At 48.9% G+C, this 18052-nt stretch overlaps 1 protein-coding gene across 1 annotated transcript in view; it reads left to right on the forward strand.

Annotated features, from left to right (window-relative positions):
• The first annotated feature begins 761 nt into the window (after positions 1-761).
• Positions 762-18052, forward strand: part of LOC112932861 (dnaJ homolog subfamily C member 8-like) — a 34588-nt gene continuing 17297 nt past the window's right edge. Inside the window, exons 1-2 of the mRNA XM_026015825.2 lie at positions 762-926; positions 2644-2818. Coding sequence (XP_025871610.1) covers positions 762-926; positions 2644-2818 — 340 coding nt within the window. The remainder of the gene's footprint in view (positions 927-2643; positions 2819-18052) is intronic.

Raw genomic sequence — 18052 nt, forward strand, 5'->3', positions numbered from 1 at the left:
TGGCTAAGAGGATCACCGACACTGCCATGATAAGCCTTCCCCTACTAGAATTTGCAAAAATTATTTTTACATAGATGGAGATCTTGCTTTTTGATAATGTATCAAAGCTCATTAATGGTCGCTTTATACGTATAAAACGTGGTTTGCAGGATGCTAGCTTTAAAAGTGAAATAAATCTAAAAAAAAAAAAAAAAAGGAAGACACCTGTGAGATCCCCACAGGTGGACGTACTCTTCCACGTACTCTACCAAGAGTATTTGGGAGATGAGTAAGCGCAATCACCACACTTGATTCTGTTCTTTGAGAATCAGGCAATTCATTTTTCCCCCTTCTTTAGCAATGGCAGAAAATGATAAGGTTCTCAGATTCTCCATCGGACATGACACCGAGGTAGCCTACAAGATATTTATGAAATTCTTTTTTTTTTTAAGATTTGATTTATTTGTTCATGATAGACACACACACACACAGAGAAAGAGAGAGGGGGCAGAGAAGGCAGAAGGAGAAGCAGGCTCCATGCAGGGAGCCCCACGTGGGACTCGATCCCGGGTCTCCAGGATCACGCCCTGGGCTGAAGGCAGGCGCTGAACTGCTGAGCCACCCGGGGATCCCATTTATGAAATTCTTAGGAAATTAGATCATAGGGAAACCATAACCCCAAGCATTACGCGCTCCAACAAAAGGTGCTGCGTTCAATGCTCCACGTTCCCGGTAGGGTACCATGGGATGGAGTTCGGGACACAATAGCAAATAACCCTCAAATGGGTGCCTTAAGCAAGAAACATCTGTTTTCCACAGTTCAGAGTGTGGGGGTCAAGGTCAAGGTGCCGGCCGACCAGGATCTGGTGAGACCACCTGCTCCCCGGTTTCCCGATGGCTGGCTCCTTGTGGCACCCTCACATCGAGGCCAGCGCAGCAAGCTCTCCGTGAGTCTTTTATGGGCACTAATTCCTTAATTAATTAAATGGAACCCTCTCGACCTCATCTAATCCCGATTACTTCCCAAAGACCCAACCTCCCAACACCTTGTATTAGAGGCTTCATTCCAACATGTGAATTTACCAGGAGGAGGACACATTCAGTCTGTAACGCTAGGCTTCTAAAAATTTGTACATGAAATTACAGATATGGGAAATAAAGTCACCGAATCCATGATTCTGATATTCTGAGGCACAGAGGACAAATCTGTATTTTGAATCATGGCTGTGGAACCTCAGGCCATTTAGTAGGGATTTATTATTCGTGGGATAATTAATATATATATTAATATATCTACAGTTGGATAATTTGTTTGGATTATCTGATATCCTTGATAGTTTAAAATAATATGCAAAAAATATGATACTATTTACCTCTTCCCCCAGATTTGGTTCATTTTATAAAAACATTTAAGGAATGTCTGGGTGGCTCAGCGATGAGTGTCGGCCTTTGGCTCAGGGCATGATCCTGGGTCCTGGGATCGAGTGCTGCAACCCCTGCAGGGAGCCTGCCTCTCCTCTGCCTGTGTCTCTGCCTGTGTCTCTGTGTCTCTCATGAATAAGTAAATAAAATCTTAAAGAAAAAATTTAAAAACCCATTTAAGTAGACATAGCTTGCTTGGGTTCCTCGTTTATCCGGATGTTGGTATTAGCAGAGAACAAAGAGCAGAAACACATGACCACCCGTCTTCCACGACGGCCGGGGGATGCCTCACTGCCCACCAGGGAACCAGCCTTTCTGAACAGGTTAGAATCTCTCGGAGTTTGGCTTGGAAACCCACCCCCACCGCCATGGAGATCTCGGCTTCAGGGGTCTCTGTGGGGTTGCTCGAGGCCTAGGCTGATTCTGCATCGCAGCCAGTCCTGCTTCTGTCCTTGTCCTTCTGGGAGCTGCACACGGCTGCCTTCTGGGGAGGACACATGGTCTCCGGGTCATCGCCACCCACCCAGGTCTGCTTTTTCCTTCACATGCCTTGGCTGCCACCCACACTTGAGCTTCTGGTCCCATTGCCGGGGACCTGTGATCGTCTCCTTCCCTTACTTACTGGTCTGTCACGCTTTAAGATGCCTACTTGAGTTACACTAAAGGAGCATCAACCGAGACTCAGAACAGAAAGGTTCGACTCCAGGATCCCACACAGGAGGGACAAACATCCAGGATCCCACACAGGAGGGATGGGTGTCTGGGATCCCACACGGGAGGGACAGATAGTGGGGGAAGTGAGGGCGTCTCCAGCAGGTCTAGTCCCACAGCCAGTCCGTGCCAGTTGGCAGGTCCCCTAGGGGCTGATGGACCCCAGGGCAGCGGCTCCCTCCGACCACCCCCCGCACCGCCACCCGCTCAGCCTCAGCTCTGCTGCGATCCAGGTGTGTGTTCTGGGGCTTTTAATGCCCAGGCTGCAGGTTCCCCGGACAGAAGCCCGAGGGTAAACTGAGGCTGGCTGCCCTGAAGCGGCCTGCACGCTGACACCATGGCCATCACCTGGGAGCTAACCTCAACAGATGCAGCCTCTTGGGTGGCACCTGAGACCTGGTGCCCCCAGCCCTCATCCTCCCCACCTGTCCGCATCCTCCCTGCCTGTCCGCATCCTCCCCCCGCCAGCCCGCATCCTCCCCCCCCCAGCCTGCATCCTCCCAGCCTGTCTGCATCCTCCCCCCCCCGCAGCCCGCATCCTCCCAGCCTGTCTGCATCCTCCGGCCTGTCCGCATCCTCAGGGGCACAGCAGAACGAGAGCCACCACGGCGCCCGGCCGCAGGCTGCACCCCTGCTGGGCCACCACAGGGCCCCGTGCCCCTGGAGGCAGGCCCGGCCCCGCCACCACTGTGGGGATCCGTGCGGGGTACAGACCGGCAGCCCGACCGCGGGGCCTGGCACCTGGCGGGCCTCAGGGCGGGGAGCCCTCCCCACACACCCGGGGTTCGCCAGGTCCTCGCCACCCTACACCTTCTGTCCTACTGCACTTGCCCCCCCGCTCCCCGCCCCACAGAAGAAAGTAAGAAAATGAGAAACAGAAATTATCCAATCTTGCAAAAGTAACATAAAATCCCAGGAGCTGAGGGTGTGGAGGCGGCGGCGAGAGGGAGTGAGGCCGGCCTTTGATGCAGTCGCTCTCACTGGGGACCTGCCCCCCCCCCCCCCCCACTGTCCCTTCAGCCAAGAGGCCGGAAGCTAACATTTTGTTTCTGGAGTCATCAAGTGATACTGTGGCTCGGGGGCAGGGCATGCACAAGACAGTTGTCAACCCAATTACCTAGTCCGGGTTCCTAGTCTCCCGAAGTAACCCCAAAGAAATCTGCTTATTCTTGAGAGTTGTTAAGGGGAGGCAGGTGTCCCCCAGGGGATCTTCTCTAATGCCGTTCCGTTGTAGGGGAGGTGGTATGTTTTTGTCCCTTCCTGGATATGTCATTATTCCAAAACGCTCACTTGTCTTTACACCTTCGTGCCTAGTGCCAGCACACTGGGACCCGCCTGTGACTTGTTCACCAACACGGTCCCTGACGGGTCCTCGGTAATCGGCTAAGGGTGATGGGCAGGAGCGCTGCCAAAGCTCTAGCTCTATCCTTGTCAAAAGTCAGCGCCCCAGGCGTCCTGGGATGAGACTTATGCGGGTGGAATCAAAACCCACCAGGCTCCCGGGCCCACGAATCCGACCACCTGGGCCTGGCTTGTCAACCCGAGAAGGGCTTTCAAGGCCTCCCTTCGCCACCAGAGTCTAGGATGGCTTTGTTTCTCAAAGGGGACCTATTTGTGTGATGCTTCTGACCAAAGTGCTTGAAAGACGGAGGGCGATCGGAGATCTTTGCTAATAAAATATTCCTGCAGCAACTCCTTGGTGAGAGACTAACAGCAGGCATCAAATACAACAGCCTCGAAGGGTCTCCTGCCACCTTGCAAATCTAGACACCACTTCATTACCCAGCGTGAAGGAGTGACCCTAAGCACACACAGGCACCCCCACCTGTCGCTCGGGTGCCAGTTCTCACCCCGTCCCCTGGGCTAGTGACCATCCCAGAGAATTCCTGCTTAAGCCTGCAGCAGCCTCCTTCGGAATCTTCCCCTGCCCCCTCCCTGGCCTTCCTCCCCCAAGTGTGTGACCCTACTCCCAGTCCTTCCTCAACTCAGCACCACACACAGACGGCCCCCAGGTCTCGCTGTGCACACCCGGGCACGGCCCCACTGGCTGTACGACTGTCCCCCTGTGATTGAAGGTGTTCCTCTGTCCTGTGTTAAACTTGGAGGTGGGGCAGCCCGGGTGGCTCAGCGGTTTAGTGCCGCCTTCGGCCCCGGGCGTGATCCTGGAGACCCGAGATCGAGTCCCACATGGGGCTCCCTGCATGGAGCCTGCTTCTCCCTCTGCCTGGGTCTCTGCCTCTCTCTCTCTCTCTCTCTCTCCCTCATAAATAAAAACTCTAAAAAAAAAACCACAAAACTTACAGGTGGCACTATAGTCAATGCTGGCACCTGGCACGTATGCTTTAATTCTAAAATCTCTATGCTGCAGAAATAGAGCTAATTTCGCATTGCTTTTAAAATCATTTTTAAGGGGTTCCCCGGGTGGCTCAGGGGTTGAGGGTCTGTCTTCGGCTCAGGGCATGACCCCGGGGTCCTGGGATCGAGGCCCACATCGGGCTCCCTCCTGCATGGAGCCTGCTTCTCCCTCTGCCTGGGTCTCTGCCTCTGTGTGTGTGTGTGTGTGTGTGTGTGTGTGTGTGTGTATCTCTCGTGAAGAAATAAATAAAATCTTAAAAAAAAATAAAAATAGAAAATTAAATCATTTTTAAGAAAAACTGGCATTCAGGGTCAAGATGAAACCAAAGACAAAAAAACATGGGCAACACTCTGCGTGACTCCTTCAGGTAAATTCAGGGAAATCAAGGGGATCCTACCGTGGCTCTAAGTTAGACATCACCCAGAACAGACATTTCCTGCCCAACCTAGCACTGAGCCAGCAATTTCTGGAGTCACTCTTACGTTTGGTTCTACTCCTCATCACCATTCTATTATTCTGTTGGATAGACCATCCCTCTCCCATTGGGGATTTTTTTTTTTTTTAATTCTTTGCCAGCTCTGAGAGGTTCCCTTGGATTGGCATTAACTGATCATCAGAATCGCATTACTTAACTGCATTACTTTTACCGATGTGTCGATCACGGTTATTTTGGATTCACAACACACTTACAGACGGTTCATGCAGGGCCCTTAGTTTTCAGAAAAAAACCGTTCGCAGGCGTCCTTGCAGTCGGGAAGTACAATAACCCCAGCACATGGACGTGTGTGTTTTGCCCAAACCTGCCTTCAGCCGGGCGACTGCTAGCCAGTGGCTAACGAGGAGGGCCTTCCCGCCCCCCGGCCACATCAGAGAGAGGTCTGCCGGGGCTGTCCACTCTGAACACAGATGCCTTCCCGGGAGTCCCTTTCCTTTCTTTTTGAGATTCTGATCCGCTTTGGGAGAACGGCTCGCAGGGTCAGGGATAGTTGAAAGAATGTGCACGGGGGATGATTTTTATAAACCTCTTTTCACCGAGGAGATTTTTCATAAGCCTGCTCAGAACCTCTCTGCTTGGTATGCAATACAGAAATACCGGGGTAAGTCTCTCATAAATTGAATTGATCTGACCATGGATTTGAAGTTACTGCCTTTCCCACTGAGTTAAAGCCAAATAGAGTTGCCTGCCTGGCCGGGCTTTGATCAGTAGCACGGTACTTTCCTCTTCCCGACTTAAATGCATCCAGTCCCCAGCACTGGTTTTATTTAATGTTCTTGTTCACTTCACTGGAAATGCTTTAACTCTGGCACCTGCTGGCTGTGAAAGTGATTAGGATTTCATGGGACCACAGCGTTTCATTTCTAGTAAGACACACCACGGCCCATAAATTAATACAGGATTATGCTTCTGCATTTACTCTGCAGGCTTGTTTTGAACTGAAAAGGAAAGGCAATTGAAGGATGAAGAAAAAAGGAGGTGATCAGATGAAAAGTGAACCGCGGTACAGAACCTGACAGTGCACATTAGCATAAGCACTTTCTTAGGAGGAAACCAGGAAACTCGCACCATTGTGCTCCGTGAATGCTGATTAGCATCATTCCTTCCTCTCAAAAGCTGGCTCCTTCTAGGTATGGAAAACATCTTGCCCTGGTCAGACCGTGAGGGGGTAACCTGCAGCCCCTCTGGCCGGCCAATGGAGCGCTCGCAACCACGGTGCCAGCGGGGCCCAGACTTGCAGCCATTCCCAAGGGGCCAGATGTCGGCATCAGGCTGTCTCAGACCCTCCGGGCCAGCACATCCCAGGCTGAGTGCTAGCAAGTGACCCCCGCCGACATCGAGAGGAGCAGGGGAATGGCCCCACCAGGCTCTGTCTCAATTCCCCAGCCCCCAAACAGTTAAAGGTAGCAAAAAGTAATTGTACCCCGCAGCCCACGGGCCAGGGTCAGCCCACTGCCTGTTTTGCTATGGCCTGTGCACTAAGGGTGGCTCTTATGTTAATAAGTGGTGGCATAAAAGGAAAATAAGAATAGTCTTCTGTGACCCAAGGAAATCCTAGGAAGTCTAGTCGTCTGATACAGTAAAGCTGCCCTGGAACGCAGCCTCGGGCATCTGTTTATGTATTATCCATGGCTCTCTTGGTGCCTCTGTGGCACAGTAGAGCAATTCCAAAAGAGCGCTCTGAAGCATTTACTGCGTGACCCTTCACAGAGAAAGTTTACCTTCCACTGTAAACCACTAAGTTTTAGGGGCCCCTGGGTGGCTCAGTCGGTGAAGCATCTGGCTTTTGGTTTCGGCTCAGGTCATGATCTCATGAGTTGCAAGATCGAGCCCTGGGCTGGGCTCCACAGTGAGTGCAGAGTCTGCTTGTGATTCTCTCTCTCTCCTTTCCCTCTGCCCCTTCTCTCCCTGCCCCAATCAATCAATCAATCAATCAATCAATCTTTAGAAACGAAACCACTAAGTTTTGTGTTACTTTGCTACACAGCAACAGATAAGGCAAAAGCCAACATGGATTTTGCAAATGGAATACCTAAGAAACACATTTTAACATAGAGTCCATCTCTCAGCCATCTGCCTACATAGTTAAAACTCAAGAGAAATGACACTGAACTTCCCGAATATTTTTCCCATTTGTGGCATACAAATGGAAACATCTTATTCCAGTGGGAAACGGGATGAATGTAACATTTCTCAAACCCCTACCACATGCCAGGCCCGGGCCTAGGCCATATGGATGCAATGGTAAGTACAACACAGAAAGATCTTGCCCTCTTGGAGCTTATAGTCAAATGGGGAAGAAAGAGACAGCAATCAAATAATCCCACAACACACTCTGCAGTAGGTTTATCAAAAGAACTGCATTCTGTGCTCTGATAACCAACCGTACGGGGCAAATCTGACCTCGCCTGAATGGCAGCTAAGTTTCCCCAAAGATGTGATACACAGGTCGGTATCATAATGGTGAGTCATGTTAATCAGACAAAATGGAGTAGGGGTGCTGAGGAGAGAAGGGTGTCCCAGGGTTTGGGAATATGATACACTTGAGAAACTGGAAGATGGTGTAGTTAGGCAGACCTTGGGTCTTTGCAAACGGTCCTACTAGCTTTTATTTTATCTTTTTTCTTAAGATTTATTTGTTTATTTATTCATGAGAGACACACACACACACACACACAGAGAGAGAGAGAGAGAGAGAGAGACAGACAGAGGGAGAAGCAGGCTCCATGCAGGGAGCCTGACATGGGACTTGATCCCGGGTCTCCAGGATCATGCCCTGGACTGAAGGTGGAGCTAAAGCACTGAGCACCGGGGCTGCCGCTTTCATTTCATCTTAAGAGTCACTGAAGTATTTGAAGCAAGAGGCATGCAGAAAAAGAAAGACCTTGGCTTTAAGGTTATCCGATTCACATCTGAAAATCACATTCTGCATTTGTAGAACAAACAATTGGTGGAAAGCAGGGTGGCATTACACAGAACGGAGAAGAAGAAAGGTTGGTGATAACCAATGGTGGGGCAGTGAAAACAAAATCTTCTCCCAACACAGAAATCCTCTCTGAAAAGGTAGCAGAGAAACATAATCCTTTTATTGTGGAATAAAATTAAACTAGAATGGGATGCATGTCACAGGCAATCTGCTAAGTGGTTGCAGAGGCAAAGGGATCTTCCTCTTGGGTCAGCCATTGAGCAGGTTCCCATGCACCAGCCATCGATCCTGAGACAACAGGACCTGCTGCATGGTCCCCAATCTCAGGAGAAGATTCTAATCTCGTGGAGCACAGAGAAAATCATCATAATGTTAGCCAGCAGGTATGAAAGTCCAAACACTTCTGCCCACTGTACCTTGGAGGGGGCCACCATGGGGGCAATATGCCTACATGCAGCTTTTTTTTAAAGATTTATTTATCTTAGAGAAAGAGCAGGAGTGAGCACAGGGGTGGCAGGGGGTACAAGGGGACAGAGAGAGAAAGGGAGAGAGAGAGAGAATCTCAAGCAGACTCCCCTCTGAGCATGGAGCCAGAAGGGGGGCTCAATCTCATGACCCTGAGATCATGACCTGAGCCAAAATCAAGAGTCAGATGTTTAATGGACTGAGCCACTCAGGCGCCCCATGAACCCCTTTTCTGCAGTGGAAGGACCCCATCCCCTCCTTACAGAGGACAGCTGGAGCCGTGGGGTTGGCCGCGTGCCATATGATGTACACACTTTAGGATCAAAGAACACTCACTGAGCCTAAAACAAGGACATATGTTCCCACACGAGATGATAAGTGGGCTCCTTACCCCTTGGTAGGTAGGGTTCCAGCCCCAACCCATTCTCCTGCTGCCTGAAGGTGTGTGCTTGAGCCTGCCTTCCAACAGCCCATACAACCCAGGACAGACATGATCTCAGGATGAATAACTAGTCCCCAAGTGAGAGGGCTGGCCGGCACCGCTGGCTACACAGAGTTGACCCTAACTTTGCCGGGTAGTTGGCATTGACCAACTGTGCTAGCTAAGCGGCTTCATCCAAAGAAAAAACAAACTTCTCGTAGCTTTTTGACAGGAAGTAGATTTGCAGCTCTGAACGAGGGACCCCCCTGAATTTCTTCCTTCCCACACAGACCTGGAGATGGGGGTGCTATCTCGCTAGATGTTCACATTTCAAAGACCTGGCTCCCAGGTTCCTTCAGAAAGACATTCCTGGGTCATAGAACTGACAAGAGGTCCATCAAGTTTTCAAAAGACTTCTATGCATTTCAAAGAGAAGAGAAAGTACTTACAAGGTTTCCCAAGTAAATGCTGAGAAGAGGCAGGGAGAAATCTCTTCCGAGGGGAGGGGAGAATGGAGCCTCTTGTTTGTACTTTGTTTTTCTCCTTCCGCCTGCCCAGAGGAAAACAGAACACGTTTCTAAAAGGATGACTCATATTGAGGAAGACTCATATCCATCGAGTTTAGGGTCTCAGAAATCACTGATGACTTTAATGGAGCCTGTGAGGAGGATGTACTTAGGGCAGGGGCCAGAGGTGAGCCGAGAGGGACTGAGGCCCCTGAGTGTAAGGAGTAGGTAAGCCTCCCCTTGGTCACCTAGAGGAGAGATAGATCTGGGGCCCCACAGAGCTTGGCTGCCCTTCCCGAAGATGGGAGGAACCTGAGTCTGGTGAAAGCCAATGAGGATGGTCCAGCAAAAAAAGGAAAAGTGGAAAAGTCTGGGCAGAGAAGCAGTCATTGATGATAGGAGACTCGTGTGGAAGGAAGGCAGGAGAGCATTCAAAGCTCAGGTGGAAGGACTCCTTGCAATTGAGCATGTGGCCCGCCCTGTATCGTTGGGAGTCTGGACAATTCTGATGAACAACTCTTTCAAGAGACATGAGTTTTGTTGGGTTTTAATCTGGAGGCTTTAAGAGTCCTGATCCCAGGAAGAAATCGCTTGTAATTCTGTTCCTGGTGGGCGAGTCTGCATCGTGTGAATGGAGGTCTTGGGCCTTGGATTCCCCAGGAGAAGACTTGGCTGGGAATCTGAGTTGGGATAAAGACAGCCAGAGGGAGGCAGCAAGCTCATTAAAGCAAAAGTGCACCCTCCAGGTGGGAGAGCCAGGAGGTTCAGGAGGAAGGAACCCACCCTAGGTTGTTCAGGGATCAGATGTTTTTGGGTGTCTGTGGGCTGGGAGGAGCTGAGATGTGTGGTAGGACGGCCTCTGTCAGAGGCCACCCCCAGGCCACTGGGGGACTCCTCCCACGTGTTGGAAGGGAGAGTTTTTGACCCTACAAGGTTTGCACTGGAACCAGACCCAGCAGCCTTTCTCCATGGGGGAAACTAGAGTCACCATGTTGCACATTAGATCCTAGATCCCCAGAGCTTACTCATCTTACAAAGTAAAGTTTTGGGATATTTAGGGTTTTTTTTTTTTTTAGATTGGCAGGTAGAGGGAGAGAGAGAATCTCAAGCAGACTCTACCTCCAGTGGGGAGCCCTGGCTGGCTCCATCCCACTGCCCCGACATCATGACCTGAGCTTAAATCAAGAGTCTTACGTCTAGGTGCCCCCAAAAGAAAGTTGTTTTTCTTTTTTTTTTTAGATGGTGATGATACTAAATGAGGTGATGGGTATGTTCATTAACTTGATTGTGATAATCATTCCATAATGTATACATACATCTATCACATCAATATATGCAATTCTTTATTTGTCAATTATACCTCAATAAAGCTAGAAAAAAGAGTTTAAAAACAACAACAAATGAACACACCAAGCACAGCAAAGGAAGTATGTGCCAAAGACCGTAAATGCTTCAGTGGTGATACCCTCCTGGTTTTGCTCTTGCTCTTCTGGATGTTTCTCAGTTTTCTCTTCTTGAGCCTCTACCTTGAATATCTGTCTTCCTCCAAGCTCTGTCTTGGCCCTATCACCCTCTTCCACACTTTTCCTCAGTGATCTCATCCACTCATAGGACTCCAAGTCTTAGCTACAAACTGATGACTGTTGATCTGTTTCTCCTGCCGCCCATCTCTCTCTGTCTCTGTCTCTCTCTCTCTCTGACACTTGGACTCATAGATCAACATACCTACTGGAAAACACCACGGGTTATTCAACAATCATCCTAAACTCAGGTACAAATGGAACTCATTATTCTTATCCAATATGTTCTTGCCTCCATGTTTCCTGTCTCAGGAGATGGCACCATCATTCACCCAGTTCAAGATCTTGACATCCTCTTGTCTGTCACCAAACATAAAATCAACCACAGAGTCCAACTGACCTCCTAAATAGTTCACATCCATACATGTCTCTTCTGATCGAGACTGATCAGGATTTCCTTAGATTGGCCAACGTTTTCTCTCATGCAGATTATTCCAGGAGCTACCTACCCAATCTTCTAACTTCTACTTATGGCTTTTTTCAGATCCATTCTTGAAAGTTCAGCCAGAGTGAATTACTATAACTCAAATGTGATAACAAATATCATTATTTCATAATGACCTTGGTGTTAGGATAGAGCGCTAATCTTTAATATGGTTGGAAATGTGTCATGGAAAGGTGCCCTATTTCATTGTTAACTATCATCATTCCAGTTCTTTTTTTTTTTTTTTTTCATCGTTCCAGTTCTGATGTAATGCTTCCACCTTAGGAGGGAATCAACAGGTATTTTCATATAACAGAAGAAGAAAGGACACAATAAAACCCTTATGTGGAGCAGTGTTGGAACTGGTCATCAAGGAATTTTACAAAAGTAGAGGATGGTGCAGTAGCTGACACTGATGATGAGGGCAGTTTAAAGTTTGAAGGGGCAGCGGAGGGCAGTGTAGGGCTGGGGAGGGCAGGGGAGGGCAGAGGAGGGCAGGCTTACTGACTACTCTTGGTATCTGTAGGCAAATAGATCTTGCTTTCTTGAGCTTGAAGTTACAGGTAGAGTTAATCCCATTAAAGCTTTACAATAAAAACACATTTATTAGTGATAAAAAAAATGGTCTCTGTTTGCATCGGTATATGACAATTAAGTAGTAAGACATGACAGGCTGAGAACCAGTCTGTGATAATTCACCATTCAGGTGTTTTGCGCAAGTGTGACAGATGACACAGTGCTGTCTTAACAGTAAGCAGGAGCCTGCCCCCAGCCTGTGAAATATTAAATTTCAAGTTTCCTTGTAAAAAATGTTTTCCTGCATTTTTTTCCCTTTAAGTACTTGAACAGCAAAGTAGAAAATAATAAAAGGATTTGAACCTTCCTTTTATATTTAACTCTGGACTTTTATGACTCACCTTCAGAATCTAACTCCATCGCCCCTGTGGTCAGCCAGGTAGGAAGCAGCAATGGTGACATGAACCTTGGGGGGCAAACCCTGCTGCCCCGTCTCACCACCCCAGCCATGTCTGGCCACCTTTCTAGAAGGGCATTTCTTCTCACAGTGCCTGCTAGCCCAGTGGGTATTTAGATAGTTCGTCTCCAGGGAGAGACAAAACTTTGGAACAACATGTCCAACATATGGTAAGGCATGTTCCCAAGTCAGAGATTGCCTGTCCAGAGAGAGAGAGAGAGAGAGAGAGAGAGAGAGAGAAGAAGAAGAAGAAGAAGAAGAAGAAGAAGAAGAAGAAGAAAGAAGAAGAAGAAGAAAGAGAAGAAGAAGAAGAAGAAGAAGAAGAAGAAGAAGAAGAAGAAGAAGGAAAGAAGAAAACATATCTTGCAGGGATTATCTTCAGCAAAAATAATCATACCTTCAAAGACTCACTTCCTGACATGACATAAAATAGAAATAATACATTCATCAAGTCAGATTTTTTTTTTCTCCTTTTTCAGTCTTCCAGTCCGGGAGATTTCTGCAATCACTATGATTGTTTCTGTCTAATGTTCAGGAATCTCTGCTTCGGGGCCTAAGGAAGATGGGGGTGTGTGCCTATTGCTGCGTTAAGGTTCTATTGGGATCTGTTTTGCTCCCGATTACAATGCTGTGGCCAAGGCACGTTGCCTTCTGGAAGACTCACTTGGACATCCTTGGCCTTTCTTGCACTTGAAATCACTTTCCTGAAACTTTGCCTCTGCTCAACCAAAGTCCTAGGTCTATACTGGAGCTCAGCTGAATGTACGGGGGAGTATACCCTCCTGCACTGCATCATATCCTTCCTGGGAGGTCAGGGCAAGGAGTTTGTCATGTTTTTCTTTCCTACACCTTCCATTCAAGTCCACTATGAAAGCACATTATGCCACTGAATGCCGGATGTGGCAGGTTCTTACGGCTTTGTGAGTAGATTTGCCATTTTTTGTTTGGGTTGCTGAGTCAGGAAGTTGACACTCCACTGTTGTGCTTTTAAAAGTATTTGCTATAACTTCATTTTTTTCCCCCTCTGACAGTTGAAGCAGAAAGGTGGATTAGCTTTCTTGATTCCAATTATCTTCCCTGTAGTATATCGCTGATACGCCGCTGTGTCAGATAACGTATGTGAAGTAGAAGAAAATGTCACCCAGTAAACGTGACAGTGTTTGAGGGAGGCCTTGAAAGGTACTTCTTGTCATTGCTGGGTGTCCAAGAACTTTGTAAAAGACAGAAGTCGTTGGAAATAGTTGAATTTGGGTTTTTCTCCACACCCCCACCCCACCGCCAAAATTTGCTGAATGATCGCCACGCAAAAGTCAACTTTTGTTTTTAGAAAAGACATAAATTGAGATAGTCCGTGTGCTGTTCTACTTGACTTCATTCTACATTGGAGCATGAGATTGGAAGGTGCTCTTCATGGCAGTCAATCTTCCTCTGGTTGTTGTTTTTTTTTTTTTCTTTCCATATTGTCACACTGTAGGTCATACCTCAGTGAGACCAGTTCTCACTGCCTCACGGCAGGATCTGAGACAGAGGCTGGCTAATACCTGGTGACAACGTGTCTCTGTGCCCCGAGGTCGAGGGCGAAGGCTTCAGCGCCTTGTGCTCATTCAAGGCCTTTGCCAGGAGAACTGCCCGCAGCTTCTGGCCATCTGGCGAAGCTCAGTTGGGTGGTGTTCCCCTATTCGTGTCCTAACAGCTTTCCTATGTGCCACTTTTTTTGTTTTCCCTGATGAGTCCCCTTTTATCCTTTTTACCACATTGAGAGAGTTCGAATCACAGGTAAAAGATAGAGGGCTAACCGCGTCTCTGGGCCAAGGCCACGGCCCTGGAAGCTTCGTTAGGCGGCAGACGCTGCTCCCAAGGATCCCACCAACGAGGACACCGGTCGTGACCCCGTGGGCCGGTTTGCGATCTCTGCCTCATGGACTTTATCGCCGTGTCCTCGTCCCTGGTGTGCTGGAAAGCCGATGGGCCTGGATCCCTGGGGGGCTCAGCAGTTTAGCACCACCTTCAGTCCAGGGCCTGATCCTGGAGACCCGGGATCGAGTCCCACGTCGGGCTTCCTGCATGGAGCCTGCTCCTCCCTCTGCCTGTGTCTCAGCCTCTCTCTCTGTCTCTGTCTCTCATGAATAAATAATAAAATAAAAATCTTAAAAAATAAAAATCCGTCAGGCCAACTTCAGGCTCTGTTGATTCTACACCGAACGAAAAGTAAAGATGACAAATGTTTCTGCCGTGAGGGTCATGACTTCCACCAGACACGACTAGAGATGGCTTGATTTGTTCATCTGTTTCCATCCAAAACCTTCTGAATCCAGGAGCACCTGGGGGCTCTGAGGTTGAGTGTCTGCCTTGGGCCCAGGGCGTGATCCCAGGGTCCTGGGGTCAAGTCCCGCATCAGGCCCCCCGCAGGGAATCTGCTCCTCCCTCTGCCTGTGTCTCTGCCTTTCTCTGTGTCTCTCATGAATAAATAAGTAAATCTTAAAAAAAAAAAAAAAAAAAAAAAACCTTCTGAACCCTTTTCAGCACCATATTGAACATTTTCCCCCCTTTTCTGGACAGAGCATTTCTGCAAATATAAATAATTTTAGGCCCTGACTCTCATTTAGTTGATCACTGACATTTCAATAAAAGCACATCCTCAGTGGAGGCTCTTAACTTGCCTTCCTCCTGGTGTTTGGTCTGGAACAACGACGTCGGGTCCTCATTGTGCTTCAGCTCAGGCCTTGAGCATCGCCGAAGAAAGCCAGCTCCCCTGACCATCGCCAAGCGGCCTCCCGATTTTCAACCCAGCCTCCTCCCCCGAGCCAGCGATCCACAGGGCCTCGGCTGGAGTCGTGCAGACTCGAGAGCAATTTCATCACTCGGGTGAAGTGAACAGAAATGGGAGATGGTGTGGGTTGGGTGGGAAGAGGGAAACAGAGCAGGGACTTCTTCTAACATCAGAAACAGGCCTGAAAAAGGGAAAAGAAAGAGATGGGGAAAAGAAAGTAAGTTTGCAGAACACCGAGAAACACTTGCCAACACTAAGTAACTTTTTCTACATGCGTTAAGTGGCATTTTCCCCTAAAAACACCCTTTTCCGTCCTTCCCCACACACCTCAAGCTCCGAGTAACCAGGTTTGATCCCCAAGATGAATTAAGAAGACCCTCGGGACGCAGAGGGAAACAGCTGGTTACCTACGGCGAGATGGATTAGGCCTCCGACTTGCAAACGTGTGACTTCTTTCTAGGTCAGCTGCCGCGCAAAGGGAACTCACGTGCTCCCTGATTCTTCCTTCAGGAAATCTGCTCCTGGAGAAGATGTGAAATGAGCAGGGACTTAGGAACAGTTGAGGGAGAAGAGCAAATGGGACCACGCATTTATTAGAAATGCTGCTGGAAAAAAACACCTGTATTCCCTGGGAGCTGACAGGTGGAGGGATCCCTGTATTTTCCCCCCCGGAATGTGTCCTGGAAATCTGCCCAGGCTCAGGAAGGTTGGCCACCCCCAAACCTGGTGTGCCCTAAGTCATCTGACATGCGGTCTAACCCAGATGTCATGGGACCCAGCCCACGCCCGGAACCGAAGGGTTTGGCTTATTTTCTGAAATTGTCCTTCTAAAACTAAGGCTCGTTTTTAGAAAGGAAGAGTCGGTAGTCCCGCACCGGCCCCACGCTTCTGCCATTATTTGTCATGTATTTTTTCCAGACCAAAATAGGCACAAGGTGTCCCACATGGTGCCACATGGTTGTGAGCAAAGGGCACGTGCAGGCTGGAGGGGTGGGGGCTGCAGGGCCCTGAGAGCAGGCCGCAAGCATCCCAGGGTGGCCAGAAGCAGCTCTCCACGCTCCGCAACGTCGACTGGGGGTTTTCCTTCATGCTCCAGGAGAGAGGAGGCAAGCGGACGCCGACCATGGGTTCCCGGCACCTGCCAGCACCGACGTGAGGGTCACAGCCATGGTTTCCCTGGGCCGATGAGACGTCGGGGCATCTCTCCCTGGTCCCAGGTGGCGGGTGAGTCTGGAACACGGTGACGACCTGCCCGTCGGGCCAGAGAAGCGCCCCGTCCCTCTGCAAGCAGCCTTCCAGACCGGTGAGGCCTGCTCAAGGGACCAGCCCCGCGGCTCTGCCCAGCGAGGCCCCTCGCTGCACAGAAAAGGAAATTTAGCTAAAATGCTTCATAACTGGGCAGCCCAGGTGGCTCAGCCGTTTAGTGCCACCTTCAGCCCAGGGCCTGATCCTGGAGATCCGGGATCGAGTCACGCGACAGGCTCCCTGCGTGGAGCCTGCTCCTCCCTCTGCCTGGGTCTCTGCCTCTCTCTCTCTCCCTGTGTCTCTCATGAATAAATAAATAAATAAATAAATAAATCTTTTTAAAAATTTAAAATAAAAAAGAAATAAAAAGCTTCATAACTCCCAGAAACCCAGGCTGAAGAACGCAGCCTTCGGCTCTTGAAAGACCTTGGCACGTGTCAGCGATTTAGAGTGCGCTCCGATGCCACGTCCAGGGCCGTGCTTGCTGGAAACAGCTCATTTACAATCCGAGGGAAAGAGTCCCAGATAAAAAGCGGGAATGTAGCTTTAAAGACCTCATACCCGTTGACTCTTGATAGGATGGATGCTGCAGAGTTCTAGCACCGACAGTATTCATCACAATTGCACGATTACGAAAGCGTCAAGGTCACTCTCCGAATGGCGTGTTGCTCTCCAGATGTGTAAATATGACTGAGTGTCTAGAAGCTGCCCAACAGTGGTGTTATCATAAATTCCGGTGATGAATGACTTTCGGGAAGCCCTAAACATCCCACAATGGGCTCTAATAATACTGAGAGAAAATTTTATGATGAATACAAATCACCCCTAAAACCCATAATACATCAAGCTGAGTAATATCACAATGAGAGGGGAAAGAAAATGAAACTCGAAACAGGCATTCGCGTTTATGGACTGTGATTGGATTTGTATTTGTTCCACCCACTCGCTCAAGTCCAACAATAAATGTTATTATGGAAAATAAGAAAATATCTTAAATCTCTCTTCGAAATTTTGATTTGGACCCCCCCCAAAAAACCAATATAACATAGCTATTATAAGATATTTACATTTTAATTTATACTTATTAAGTCTGGTATGATAATGCTTTAAGACATGTTCCCTAAATGCTTTTAGGGAAAAGCTGATAATGCATTTAGACATGTTCATCTAAAAGGGTGTATTCTTGCTTAAACCTTATAATAATCCCAAAGAATCGATATTCCCATTTTACAGACAAAGGAACCAAGGCATTAACGTGACCATAAAACCAGGAGTAGGAACTTTGGCTCTTTGGGGATTGTGCGTTAGCCCAACTAACTACCCAAGATGCACCCGAAATTAATTTGGGGGCTGCTGTTCTAGCTCACATTGCTGTGTAGAAAATGAACCCCAGATTTAGAGGTGCTTTCTTCTGCTCATGATTTTGTGCATCAAGAACACGGGAAGGGCTGGGCTGGGCTGGGCTGGGCAGGTCTCACTGGAGACCCCTCGGGCACTTGTGGTCTGGATGTCCGCTGGGGCTGCAGTCATCTGGGGGCTCCATGGGGTGAGGTGTCCAGGGGGTCACTCTAGTGGCTGCGTGCAACCCAGCCTGTGGACTGGGAGTTACCCCGGGCTTCTCACTCTGGATCCCCCAAAAGGTGCCTCTCCATCATGGTGTCTCAGGGTAGCAGGACCACTTGCATGAAGTCCAACTTCCCTCAAAGAGAGCATGTCAAAGGAATGGGACAGAAGGCATAAGCTTTTGAGATCTAACTTGGGAAATCACATGGCACCTC

Source organism: Vulpes vulpes, chromosome 7 (genome assembly GCF_048418805.1).
Source record: "Vulpes vulpes isolate BD-2025 chromosome 7, VulVul3, whole genome shotgun sequence".
Lineage (NCBI taxonomy): Eukaryota > Metazoa > Chordata > Mammalia > Carnivora > Canidae > Vulpes > Vulpes vulpes.